Source organism: Merops nubicus, unplaced genomic scaffold (assembly GCF_000691845.1).
Source record: "Merops nubicus isolate BGI_N331 unplaced genomic scaffold, ASM69184v1 scaffold7165, whole genome shotgun sequence".
Lineage (NCBI taxonomy): Eukaryota > Metazoa > Chordata > Aves > Coraciiformes > Meropidae > Merops > Merops nubicus.
This window is the reverse complement of record NW_008610170.1, coordinates 4,914-19,497: the sequence shown is the minus strand read 5'-3', so window position 1 is coordinate 19,497 and position 14,584 is coordinate 4,914. Positions and strand designations below refer to the sequence as shown.

The 14,584-nt window shown below is 38.8% G+C and overlaps 1 protein-coding gene across 1 annotated transcript; it reads left to right on the top strand.

Moving 5' to 3' along the window:
- Positions 1-9,577: 9,577 nt before the first annotated feature.
- On the top strand, positions 9,578-14,041 carry SH3D19 (SH3 domain containing 19; the record flags this gene model as incomplete). The annotated part of the gene is made up of 5 exons (XM_008940807.1): positions 9,578-9,593; positions 10,501-10,543; positions 11,864-12,011; positions 12,237-12,438; positions 13,049-14,041. Coding segments are annotated over exons 1-5 (1,402 nt in total), but the record flags the coding sequence as incomplete, so codon positions are not given.
- Positions 14,042-14,584: the final 543 nt, after the last annotated feature.

The window sequence follows — 14,584 nt, the reverse complement described above, 5'->3', positions numbered from 1 at the left end:
GGTCCCTTCCAACCCAAATGATTCTATGATTACTGCCAACTTAAAGTACCCAACAGTTTTCAGCATAGCAGGTAGAGCAGCTTACAGATCCTCTCTGAATCTAGTGAGTGAGTTTGGGTGTGCAGAGGGCCCGACAGAGGTGGGTTAGTTCTCCCTCTTGAGGGGCTGGCAGGTGACAGCTGGAAATGAATCGAAGTCTGTGCTTTAGATTAACAGTGAGTGAGGTGTAGGATAAGTGTGCAGATGCCAGAGGAGTTGCTCTGGTTGTTCACTCCTGCATGTGAAATCGTGTGGGAGATAAACAAATAGTTTGCATCTTTACTAGTTCCATATTAGATATAAAACACAGGGGAGGTGATGTTCATGAGGATCATGAAACTTCTATCTGCACTATTTTCCAGCAATATGAGTTTGGATTTTGCTTACATACATTGCAGGGCAGCACAGGAGCTGCTGTCTCCCACCCCCAGGGACTAGTTATTGTCTCACTGTCCCCTCAGGTGTTCTGATGTAACTGTCACGGGAGTTACTCAGGGAGCAGAATCAGAGGTCCCACAGGGATTAAACCTCTTCTGTCTTCGTATTTCCTTGACGTATGTTTCTAGGGATTTTGTGTGTGCTCTTGTTCATTGCTGTGCCTTATGGACAAGAGAAGGAGGTGGGGAAGAGGCAGGGACTTCATATAGTAGAATTGCTGCTGTGGCTCTAGCTCACCAAATAGGAGAATTAAATTCGATTAGGTTATGCTAATTATTTGGATGGCTTGAGAACAAATGCGTCATTAACTGGGAAGCAGAGGAGGGTATTAGTAACCTTATCGCTTCTCTCTTCGCAAGACAGGACAAGAGAACAGAAATTGTTGCCTGTGGAACAGGGAGGGGTTTGCTCAGCCTAAGATATGGGCAAAATCACCCCCTGCCATAAGAACAGCATCTTATTTAATCTACTGGGGTTTATGCTATAACAGGGAGACAGATTTTGCAGTTCCTCTACAGGACTTCACGGGGGGGACGACCCACAAAACTACATCTACTTCCATTTCCATGTGTTTAAAGAGCTTAGATAGTTGTAAGCTAAATGTGAATTTAACTCTCCTGAGGGTAGGAAATGTCATGCTTTGCCAAAAGCATGATGGGTGACCTGTTAATGGAAAGTGGAAAAGAAAAACTGTCTGCTGGCAGCATGTTTTGCCTGTGAGCTCATAAATTTTCTAACAGAACCGTGTTATCCAGGGTTCTAAATTACAGGGATTGTTGCGTACTTGAGCTGCCTTGCTCTTGATATATCCATATTTCAACTTCATTAGAACAGTTTCATGAAAGATTTTGCTTCTTTGTTCTTTGCATTTTGGCTTTAATATAATTTTCTGTACCCTTTTAGTCCTTATGTTGCATGGAAAACTTGAACTTTTGCCGACATGATGACTTTTATGATTCTTAGCCAAAAATACCTGCACTTACCTGAAAGTGCTCCTTAGAATCTAAGGCAAATTGCGGTGGGTCAAAGGGCTTTTGCCAGTAGAGGAGAGAACTTAACTTGTTCCTTTTGATTTGTACTGGTACTTGAACATGCATTCTTTGTAGGTTTCCTAATTTCCTGCTATAAAACTTAAGTAAATCTTGAATTCTGGGTATAGAAAGTTTTCGCAGCTCCAAAAGATTGCAGATTCATGTTGTCAGACTTCAGTCTCCTTCCTGTCTGATACTAAATATGATTAAAATAAAACCCTAAAGATTGTAGTTACAGCAATGAAAGCAGAAGAATAAAGCTTCAAAAAGAAGCATACAAAAGAGTCTTGAGTTACAAGGAATTAGAGGAGTGAGGTGTACATCTGAGAGGAACAGACAACTAAAAGTATTTCTTAAAATAAGGCTGTATTATGATGGAACATCTTGAAGGAAAACTAGAATCTTTGCACAGTGAAATAGGACTGACAGAAACGTTTTCTAATGCAGCTTTGCTGGTTGTGTGGATAGGGGCCAAACCACATTTGAACTGTTTCTGAAACCAGACAAATAGGCATTGTTTATCCTAGACTAGCCAAACTATTTCAGAAAACAGTTCAGTCAGAGCAACATTCATTTCCAGTCTTAATTAGCTTTCAGAATGACCGTAGAGGGAGAACATTTCTTCGTCCACGTCCTTTTTGACTGTCTCTTTCTTCCCTCCTCCAAATCACCCCTATTCTTCATCCCACTGGAGTCATTGCAGCCATCAGCAACTGCAGTGGAAGTCGCTGTGGCGCTGAACTGAGCCCTGACAGCTGGTGTGCTGCATGCCTGCTGCAGGCAGTGAGAGCAGTGCTAAAATGCCACTGCCCTCCATGTACCAATGTTCCTGCTGTTATAGCACTGCTGAAGGGTGTGGTGGAAGGTTTCCAGAAAAGGCTTGATTAGTATACTTTTCTGTTGTAATTAAGGTATTGTATTAATTGAACCATATATTGTCTATTTATTTTCAGCCTTTACAAAGACTATTCAGCACTTCCAAAGCCTTCCCACCAACAAGTGTTCTCTACCTGTTGTGTTAAAAAAACAAAGTCCAAGAAGTCCTTTTCTGAAGTAAATGTGTGTTGTTTTTTTTTTAATCTCATCTGTAGCTTTGCACAGATGGCAGGTTATTAGTATTATGTTCTCAGAGTTAGCAACAGTTTTTGAAAGTTATAATCCCAACTTACTTTTGATTTTTACCTGCAAAAAGTAGTAAGGACTCATGAATTTGCTAAATAAGATGTTCAGAAGAGAGGAATGAGAAACCTCAGTCTTACCAGGAAAATAGATGACTTGGCAAAAGGAAACATTTTTCTGTCCTTGTGTATCAACAAATTTTTGGTCATGTTATCTTCCTGTCTAACTCCACCCTCCAATTTATTACTGAAAAATGCAATCTCAGCTGAAGGAAAGATGAATTGTTAAGCAACTGTTAAAAACATTTAGCAATGGTGGTGTAGGTTTTTACCCAGCTGTGTAAGATTTATTTACAAAAAATGTTAAGTCATTAAATGCTTATAATCTGAGAATATGCACGACCATGTGGGCTCAGAATGTGAACTTCAAGACAGAATCAAGATAAAAAAAATGGTTTTGGTAATTGGCTTTCTATCTTTGCAGTGTCTTGCAGCTAAGCTTTAACCTGGTTTTTATTAGAAGGAGCTGGGAAGTGTTGTATACTCCAGGAGTTTTGGACAAATTTCTGTAAGATGATAACCTAGGGGAAAAATGCACTTGACAAGCCCTTTACAGTATATGGGGAATTTCTGCATGATGTTACTTAGTTGTTTTCTCTTTGAGACATTAACTACATTGTAATTTTTTTTTCTTTATTTATTAAGCCAAGGACCCTTGTCATCCATAAGAGCAGCAATCAAAAGATGTAAGTCTACTTTTCCTATTTTTTGAGAATCATAATACTGTAAGATGGCTAAATCTTTGTTTTTAGTAACTGTTTATATGTGAAAACAAAGTAGCTGGCAGGCTTGGGAGGGTGGGGCTATAATTTCTTTCTCATTCTTTATCTTTTTTGCATCACGTTAGACCATCTTTGTGCTTTGCCAATGGGCTATTCCTTTTTGCCAGTTACTAACATATGTGCACAGATCTATGTCTCTGAAGAACTTGTTACACATGCCAAATTTTTAGTACATTTGACAAAACAGAAGATTGTTCTATTTCAGTAGAAATCTGAGGCCATTGACTGTACTGGGGACAGGATTAGACTTATGCTCCAGGCTCACTTTGGAAAACAAAAAATTGTTTCTAAATAATGAATGAAAGTCCAACATGTTCTTCCTTGATTTCATTGTTTAACTCCTTTTTCATTTTCCCTGCCAATGATATTTCCAGGCAGAGAATTTCTTTAGGTGCACCTTCCAAAGGAGTATTTTATGCTATTTCTTTCTTCCATTTTTCATTTTTATTTCCTTTCTGTCCATTATTTCGATTTCATATTAATGAAACAACCCTCAGGGTTCTGCTATGGGGAAGAATAAATTAGTGTATGCACTACTCATTTATTTCTCCTGGATCTATTAGTTAGGAGTCTCACTAGTATGGATTAGGTTGGAGGTAGTCAAAAGGGATCATGACAGCTTTATTCAGAGCAAGTCTACATGATGCTGTAGTTAAAAAGCAGCATTTTATCTGTGCTGGTGCTACCATAGATAGGAAACTGGAAAATGAGGAGCACCAGATCACAGAGGGCCTATTGTGGTGTAATCAGAAATCAGTTCAGATTGTCTAAGCTCCAGTACCTTGTCTAACAGAAACCATCTAAAAGATCATTAAGCAATTGATACCTATGTTTTTCTAAAATACAGCCACAAGTGATATTTTGTTTTGAGTCACAATCAAGTGAAAAAAACTTTGGCTCACATGTTATAACATTATACTTAATATGACAATAACCATGATGAAATGTGAATTATTCAGATAATAAGATAGGAAAAAACCTCCATGCATACATCAAAGCATTCTACATACGATCATAGTTCTTTGTATGCTGTAACTATACCTGTGGGTGGACCTAAATTAAAAATGGACCCTGAATAATTCCAAAGTCCCCTCACCATTAGTCTGGGAAAAGTATGGTATTCTCTGGAAAAGTGTATTTCCCCAACAGAGTTAGAAATCTATCTTTATTTCTTAATCACAGCTTCTGTGGGCTCTTTATCTCTAATTTTCAAGAAACATGATAGAATGTGCAGGGTTTCAACTTTGCAATCTGTGGACAATGCTTTATATGATTTTGTATGGGTAGGTCTCTCTTTCATGTGGCCAAAGAGGAAGAGAGTTTCTTTTCCTTTCAGCTACCCTGACTGTATCTATGGATAGAAAGACAGTGTCATTTTGTTTCATTTGTTTGGCCGCTCAGTAGGATTCAGGAAAGCGAGCCCAGCGTGCTTGAAAAAAGCAAGCACATGAACATGAGAGATGCTTGGGAGCAATTTTTTTTTAATCTCAACTCTTCAAAAATTGCCCCTGGATTTTGAATGATCATCTCAAGCCAGGACACATCACTAAATCCATCTTCCACTGAAATCAGTGAAGCTATTTTCATTGATACCAGTACATCAACATGCACAAGAATGCCAAAGAAAGGAAAAAGAAGCAAGCCAAATGCTGCAGTAGTGAGACAAAGGGGAATGATGTTTTAACTCTCTTCTCCACTCTTCCAGAATAGGGTGGTGTTCAGGAGCAGGGCTACAGAGGCAAGTCAGCTGCCCTAAAATATTGGAAGAAGAACCTGCAAGTTTGTTCAATTCTCATTCTGTCCTGAGCAAATATGTGGCTGAATGAAGGATGTGTAACAGCTTGCGTACACTCTGAGTCTCTAGTTTCCCATTTGGCAGTTTTGTAGCCATTTTTGGCTGTGGGGTTTGTTTATATTTCTTTTTTTGTTGTTGTTTTGCTTGAGGGCTTCCTAGGTTCTTTTGGCTCCCACTTTTTTCCAACCAGATTAGTTCCGTGACCTCATTCTCTCTCCCCATCTGCACAAACATTTGGGCTGGCATAATGCAGGGAATGGTGCAGATGCAGGAACATAGAGCCCAAGGAAAGGTGTAGGAAGGAGTGAAGTGCCTTCATAAATAATTATTGTCAAATTAGAGTGGAACTACAGGCTTGCTTTAAGGGTGTGATTATGCAGATTTTATTCAGCAGCAATGGCAGCCTCTGTTGTGCCCAGCAGTTTGGTCAGCTGTGAAAAGAGTATTTGACCTCACTGGGGTGGAAAGAGGAATCCTTGTCACCCCCCAAGATTATTTTTGATTGGTTCCCTCACTGAAGTTGCACAAAGACCTGGAAGTGGGAAACAGAGGCAGGAAAAAGAGGCTGCTGTTGGGGGTGGCACATTCCTTCCTCTGTGATGCTGGTGGTTTGAGCTAAAGGTGAGCAAGCAGGTTCAGGGAGATAAAATGGACAAAAACTGTACAGAAAGTGCCTTTTTTATTATTTAACTCTCTGAACTTGCTTACTGTGGGGTCATATGAGTGCTAATGTTTGCTCAGGAGTGGACAAAAGCCAATCTTTGGAAGGGGAATTGGGCATTACCGTCTCTTTTAGCTACATTCAAGCATTAAATCAGACCAGCTATCGTGTCATTCAGCGAACATTTCCCTGAGGTACCTGGAAACAGAACTAGAAGGAAAGGAGCAAGACCTCCCCCTTGTGCCAAGAAATAGTTCAGGGGGAAATCTTCAATTCTCTTACTTCAGAGATGCATGAAAATTTCCAGTTGGTTTGGAGCTCCACTTTTACAGAAACAGTCTAATTACATCTTGGGTGAAATCAGGCTTTTTTTTTTATGGTTTTGACTTTAGAATTATCTGATCCTTTTAGAGTGCCCTAAAGAAGGGTCTTCACAGCCATGTGACACCTTTAGTATTGCAGAGGTGGCAGGCATGATGGACCGTTCTGTCAGCTTTTCTGTTGTATTACTTTGTAGATAAGGAAAGAAGTGTTTGTCTGGTCTTGAGGCTCTCCTTGAGATACTGTCATGAATTGCCTTTATTCCTAGGCAGCTGCATAGTGAAAAGAATAGCTTCTCAATCTAATAGTCTATGTATTTCATAGGATAGATTGTAGAAATGTCTAGCTTAGTGTTAGAAAAGCATGGAAGGAAGCCATGTTTTTAAATATTGGCATGCATCCTTGTTGCAGTAAGTAATGTTATTACTCTGAAACCTATTTATAATGGTTAATATGAATTAACTGAAGTAGTTGATTGACAGGATTGTGTTTATTCACAGCTGCTGGAAGGGACAATAGGTAAAAAGCATCAGAAAAATTAGAGCTTGATCTCACACAAGGCTTGGGCTGTTTGAGGCTATGGTCCCAATTCTTAATGCAAAATGACACTTTTTTTTTTAAAAACAGTCAGCAATGACAAAACCAAATGTTCAGTATTTCGTATCCATTTGCCAGTGGAAACACATGCATGTTATGCAGCGTCTATATTGTGGCAGCCCTCAGTGATCACAGCAGGATGATATCTCTGAGCAGACCCCTGAGTGAACTTTATAGTTGCCTCTATATGGCCTTAAAAGATTGCCTGAAAGATTGGAAATTCTAGCTCAGCTCTCTTCCAAAGACTTAAAAGTGCATGTCAGACTTCTGTTGCCACCAGCTTGTCTACCCCATTGCGATTTATGGGTTTGTGATAAAATGGTGGTTGTATTTATACAGGCGTTTTGATCTCATAGCTTAAAATGCCCCTTGCACCATAATCTGTGTTTCAAATACAAATGACATATTAAGTGCACTTGAAAAGTAGGATTCAAAGAAGAAACAGTAGGGGAAAAACATTTGAAACATAAGTATACAGCACAAACTGGATACCCTCTGCGATTGCACATTCAAAAATTATTTGATAAAGCTCACTAAATAGTACTTGCAAGAAATATATACAAAAACCATTCTGTCTTCTGTTTATCAGTATGACCATTAATCCTTTACTGGCTTAAATGGTACTGTACTGGGTTGAATGCATTTAGATGCCTCATTGACACTAACGGAAATAAATATAGTGACAGTGTTGTGAGTTGATTTTCTTTCCCCTGAGAACAATAAAGCTGTAATACAAAGAAAAGAGGGGTTTATGCACTGAGTTTTTCTTTTCCCACCCCTTCTTTAACCATTTTGCTTACATTTTACTTAAATAACACCAAGCATATGCTTCTGAGAATGTCAACAGTTCTCACCCTGAGCATTCCTCAGTGCTGTAGTTGAAGAGCCAACTGTCTTCGGTTGTGGATGTATAAACCATCACTGAAATACATTGCCATTGACTCCCCTGATAGAAAAAAAGTTTTTTAAATCCTAAAGCTGTCATAATTTGAAATCTAGGGGAAAAATTAATAACATGCTTTTTCAAGGGAATCCACAAAGGGAATGAAGAATGGACTTACAGGATCAAAAAACCACAAGGCCAGAAAAATGGCTGCAGGGCTTTTTGTGTTTGTTTTAAAATCAGGTGTGTGCTGTGTTTTAAAAATTCGAGTCTTCTCTCATACACTTTTTAATTTAAATTAATTTCTTTGAAATAGTAAAGGAATAAAAGGTGCACAAGTCTGGGGACAGGGATTATTTAGAAAGTTTATATTTTCTTTTCCTGAGTGTTTGTGGAACTCCAAGGAATACATGAGAGCTGAAGATGCAGTAACTTTCATCTCTGCTCCTACTGTGGATTTAAGAGCTTCCAAAACAGCAGATGTTCTAAAAGTGTGGTTGCAGCAAAAACATGACAGCAAAAGGGAGGGGAGCAGTTGATGGATGTAGGGAAGAACTTTGTCAAGGTCCATATAAAATAAATGTTTATATTAAATGTTTATGTATATGGAAGTAGCTTAATTCCATAAATGCCTGGGAGTTTTTTTTTCACATTCCAAAAACATATATGATAGCTTGAATATTAGCCCTTTTGAAGAGACATACTTACATCCACTAGTAAAGTTATTTTTATATAAATATTTTAAATGTGTTGTTTTCAAGTGAGTTTACTTGTTTACTTGGTTTGGATTTTGATGGATTACATAGATGCCTAACTGGAATTTTTTAGCCTATGTTAGATAAGGAAAAAGAGCTTTCATGACTGTTTTTAGTTTTTTTCCTGATTTGTTTCTATAACTTTAATAAATATAAGTACATTTAGAGCCTCACAGGAGAAAACAGACTGTAGAATTCATCTAGAAAAGAAGAAAGAATGAAGGAATTTGACAGGTTTATCAATTCAGTTTTATACTCCTCATTAATTAGCTTTTATTTCTAATGCCCTTACCATAGTAATTCAGCTATACCCCAAGCAGTTGTGTTGAATATATTTAGCACTTTCTTCCATCCTCTTTGCAGAAGTATTCTTGGAATTGATTGGGTTGGGTCAGTGTGCTTGTTTTCTTTATCTTTAATGTGTGTATTACATCAATGCTGTTGTAAGGTCCCTGAAGAAGAAAGTGAAGGTGAGGTGTAGGGGATTTTTATTTGCTTATTTCAGCCAAACAATTTTTACAGAACTGTTTTAAAAGGTGCACTGTCATGCCCAAAGGTTTGAGGAGTGCCTCTTATTGGGATCAACCTGCCTGCCCATACCTCTTTGATAGGTGAGAGTATAAATTATGGGATCCCAGATTCCTTGCATCTATATCAGCTCCTCCATTATTTTTGAAAGGGAAGAAGTGCAGACCCAGACAAACCATGCTCTTAAACTAAAAGCATTCAGAGATTTGACTTCCCTCTCCTCATTTCTACATGGCTCTTTGTTGAGCCATACAGTGGATATTTCCATATTCAGTTTATGTGGTTGATTTATTGGGAGGGAAAGTTCTAAACAGCCGTTGTTAAAGTCAGTATGAGACTAGAAACAAAATCTGGGTTCTTTTTTTAGCTTTTTAAAGATGCTATATTGTGAATATCCATTAAAGTTGTATTCTTACAACAGTGGCGTGACGGCTGTCCTTGCGTGACTAACCCCTTTGATCATAGTTTCTGGCACTCTAAAACATTGGTTTGTTCTCCTTCACCTCTTCTTCCTCTTCTGTAACCCCTTCTTTTTTTCCTCTAGCACTCATGAATAGTGCACATCAAAAATGCCCTGTGGAAGAGGTATGTCTGACACAACAGTGTGCAACTCTTGAATCAAGGGTGCTTTGCTGGTTTCAGCTAATGATTCTGAGATGGAAGAGGGACAGCATAATTGCCAGCTTTTGCACAAGAAGACTCTAGTAGTTCCTAAATTGCACTTGCTACACAAAAACTTGACCTGTGGATAATTTCCTTTTCTTGCTAAAGAAATCAAAATGAAAATATAATGTGGACATTGAGAAAAATTATTTGAATATAAATATGTCAAAAATAGAAAAATAAAGTCAGGATACTTATTTTGTCTAACACGGTTTGAAAAACATAACTTTTAATTCACAAATAGTTAAGCTTTAGGAAATTTCTAGCTGGGAATATTTATTATTTTTTTATTTTTACATAATGGAAGGTGAAATAGCTTCTTAGATTTTGTGCCTTAGTACTGTTCTCTTCTCCTAAACAAACAAAAAGAGATATTAAAAAAAGATTAAAGAGCACACATCTGAAATGAGCCATTAAAAGCAAAGCCAGATCTGTTTAATGCTTCTTTTTGTTTTATTCATGTATTGTTTTAACTAAAGAAAAAGGTGTTTCAACTCAAGGGTCACCATAATGCAGAATGGAGGAATGTGTGGTGACGAAAAGGAAAAGGGGACAGGAACAACTTTCTTGGTTGTATCTTGGACATAGAGCGACTTAAACTGATGAAACTGCACCATAAACCTTTTAAAAACTCCTCATATTTAATGCAAATAATTTTTTTTTTTTTTTTTTTTTAAAACTTGGCCACTCAAAATCTGAAATTTGTGATCAGGTGCTGTAGGTTTCATTGGTGGCAGACTAGTAAAGGCTCTGCTATTATCCTCACAATCAGATGCTTTGACAGTATATTTTAACCTCTTCAAAACTTTTGTTTCTTTTCTTTACATAGCTTCTCGGACCTCTAGCCATAGCGAACATCAGAGGGATAGAAGGTATGATGCTATCATTTGTATTGCAATTAGATGTTACTATAAAACTTGTTAGAATGTGTTGCAATGTTTCTTTTTATGTCTTTCTCCTCTAGTTTATTTTTTTTCCTTCTCTCGTTCCTTAGTGTGTTTAAAAATGAATCCGATTTGGAATAAAATAAAAATACTATGATTCATAAACACAGGATAGGTAAGGAGTTTGAGGAGTTTTCTCATCAACTTTTGTACATGTCCTCAAAAAAAAAGAAAAAGCAACCAACCAACCATCAAACCTCTGCAGAACTCTTTTACTTTCCTGACACCTATTTACAGGATTGCTTCACAATGAAAGTAAGCACACTTTCAGGTCTCCTTCCAGTTTCTCAGGGTATCGAGAAAGGAGGTCACCAACCTGGATAGCTGGTGAACTGAGTCTGCCATTATTTCGGGTGTGAAGGAGCTGTAGCCCTCTTTTTGTGAATTCTTTTTACAGCAGTTTTAGAAGTTATGCTTCTGTCAGCAGACAGAGGCTTCTGTGGCAGATGCTTCATTTGCTGACGAAACTCCCTTCTCAAGATGTATTTTGTGTGTGACTGTAGATTGATCAGTGGTATTCTAGGGGCCATGGTCTGGGAACGTGGGCCGTCACTGCAGCTTCTGCTCTAGAGCAGCTGTTGCAGTGGTAAAACAGTGCTAGTACCTACAGGTCCTTACTGTCATGTACTCTAGGTGGTCCTGCTCTGGCAGGGGGGTTGGACTAGATGATCTTTCGAGGTCCCTTCCAACCCCTATGATTCTATGATTAGAGAAGTTCCTAAGTTCCCGTTGTACGAGGTGCTGCAAGCTAATAGACCCTGTCCCAGAGGCCTCGTGAACCTTGCTCTGCCCCAATTCAGCCCAGTGGGAGGTTTCCCTAGAGGTCTGAGCGTAGACAAGCTTTTAGGTAGCCAGCCAGAAGCACTTTTAACTGTCCTACTGTGCTCAGATGGTAGCAGGCTAAGGGCAAACACATGATTAGTTCTCATTATCCCGTGAAGACTAAGACTTCTTCGATCTAATTGAGTTACACTTGTGTTTAAGTACCTTAAGCATGTAGATTATTTCACTGAAGCCAATAAACCTACTTTTTGGCTTAGGCGCTTAATTAGGTGCTTTGAATGAAAGCGTAAGTGCTTGTTAGAAAGGTCAGATAAGTTACTTTGAAAGCGTGGAAAAACATCCTTTTTTAAATCAAAAAGACTGAGCTATTTTGATTTCCCATGCTGAGAAAACCTTGGTCTTTAAACTTAGAAGAACTATTTTAAGATGTTTTTGGTAATTATTCCCCTTTACCTTCATTTTCAGGCGTCCTGAAATTACAATAGTTGCTGCTGAGCCCCTCCGGTCATCCTCCTGGTTTCCAGGTGCAAGCCCTGTCACTCCTCATGGATTAGGATTCCCTTCTGCTTCATCTCATGCTCAGTGGAGGAGAAATGAGCATATTCCAGCTGAGGTGAGCATGAATTTACATGAGGTGTGTTTGATTTACAAAGGTAAAAAGCCCATTAAGTTGGAGAGGAACAGAGGCTTTGCTTTCTTAGACTTTCATCACATTGCATAAAAGACTATGACAGTGTTCTCTGTATATGTTAATTTAGTATTTTTAAGTTTATATGTTTTTTTTTTTTTTTAAAGGATCATATCTGGCTGTACATTAATATTTATCTCTGTTTTGTAGCTTCCACCATCATATGAGCAGGTGATAAAAGAAATCAATCAAGTGCAAGTCAATACAACAAATAACAATAATGCTGCTGCTCCTAGACATACCACTACTTCTGCAACACAAACTGACTTTCCAGAAGAACTAATCAGTCATTTGCCAGGAAATAATGTAAAAACTGGTGTGTCTACATACTGGGAACCTGCAGGCTATGCAGGTGAGGCTGTTTTGGATTTCTCACTGGTGAAAACCTTACCCTGTCTCCTAAAGATGTTCCTTATTGTTCTGTGCAGCATTTAATAGGAAGAAAAATTAAATTTCCATGAATTATTTCTGTAGCTGTCTGTAAAAATCCTTTCTTCTAAAGAACTACCATTGCATTCACAGTCAGACTATAATTAAATCTTGAAAGTTTTGCTCAGTGCAGCCATAATGGCAATTGCTTTGGGGCCAGAGGATCTCAAATGTCCAGTCAAAACAGCAGCAGTGTTACGCGTTCAGGCTGAAAACTGTACAAACCAAACGCACTTGGGGAAGTGACTCTACTATTCTTTGGTCTAGATGTTGCTTGCATGCCCCTCGTGTTGCAAACTAACAAGTAACTCTGAGCTCACAGCGTGTAGATACCATGCATTTCATCAGTCTTTAGCTTCTTCCTAGAGGTGGTGGTTGTTGTTCGTCCTTTTAGAAAGAGGACTGCAGTTTCACAAGAAGCAGTAAGTTCCAAATGAAAACCATCATGTTTACCATGCTGATAGCTGACAAAAAATAACATAAATAAAGTGTTCTGGACTAGATAACGGAAACCTTTTCTTTTCTGTTAGCAGGGCAGAGTCCTCTTAAACCTCCTAGGCCTCCTGCATCTCTCCTGAATAGGTCGTCTTCAGAAAATGAGAATCCCTTAATAGGCTTTGAAATTTCTGAAGGTCAGAGGTGCCAAGAGAATCCCAATGCTGTGGTATGTCCTGTGCCAAAGCCAAGATCAAGAAGCAATCTCAGACCTGTGGTCAGAAATACTGAAAGTAAGATAGACAATGGAGAAGAAGTGAACCAATCAACCACAAAAAGGCAGCAACCTTCAATTCAGCAGTCACCTCTCTTGGATGACTGCTTACTAGACAATCACTTGGCAATGGACAGCATGAATACAGAGAAGAGCCCAAGTAGTATTGTTTCAAGGATCAAAGTTTTTGAGTCCCAAGGAACTAGTGATACCTCAGGGTTATCAAAAAAGCCAGAAATTGCCCCTCGTTCATTCCCTCCAAGAGCTGTTACTGCAAAGAAGCCAGTAGTTGCTCCAAAGCCAGGGGGGGGCAGAATTTCAGAAGACTGGGATGCGTGGACAGAAAGCAAACCAACACCTTCCAAGGAACTGCAGCCTCAACCTGAAGCAGCTGGGAGCATTGTTGTAACCAAACCTGAACTGCCAAAGAAGCCAAAACCTGGCCTTGTTAAAAGTAGTAGTAGTGATTTTCTTGATGCAGGGAGTGGATCGGTTGCAGAGAACAGCGATGGACAAAAGAAATTTCCTATTCCTGCTCCAAGGCCTCTCATTCCCAAAAAGTCACCTTATGCAGAAAATCCTGCCCTTTCTTTGGCCTCACTAAAACCTATTGCTGTTCCTCCACGGGCTTCTGTATCTGCCCAAGAAAAAGTTTTCAAGTCTCTGGGGGAGTTATCGCCTGCAGCCAACTCCTCAGCGTCTGCTTTGCAAAACAAGCTAGATGTGGAAGGAGATCTGATCAGTTTTGATGATGACGTTTTGCCTCTAAGTCCAGCTTCTGTAGTGAACGATAGCATCAGTTCTGAAGCAGCAGCAGGTAAGAAGAAATCTTTTTTTAACTGTCACTGTGGTTACTTTTTGCAGGTGTGTGATCCTGTGTGAGTTGTCTGTCTGTCCTGGTGGGATTTATGTTCCTCTTTGAAATTTTTGGCTTTCTGTTATGTCAAGATCACTATGATATTGCTTGGATTTTGAGGCTTGGGAGGTTTCAAGGCTATATAAATCTTAGAACTTGCCTGCTGGATTTATTATGTGATTACTAAAATAATGATAAAAGACTTGATGTTATGCGCTAGATGTCACCTCCAGAATGTATCACAGCTCTCTCTGGGGAATGTGAGACATCTTATCTCTTGCCATCTAATCTGACTATTTTGTTTGAGTGCCTGAAGTTCTAGACTGGAAACCTAGTCATCTACAAGCAGCAATGTTTGTTGCATTTAAGGAACCTTCTAATAAAACATATTGGGATGCTCTGTCCATCTCACCAGCAGCTGCTTATTTCTCTTTCCTGTCTTTGTGTCTTGTCATGTGACTATATCCTCATTATGCAACTTCAGTTTTTTCTAATAAGTGAAAA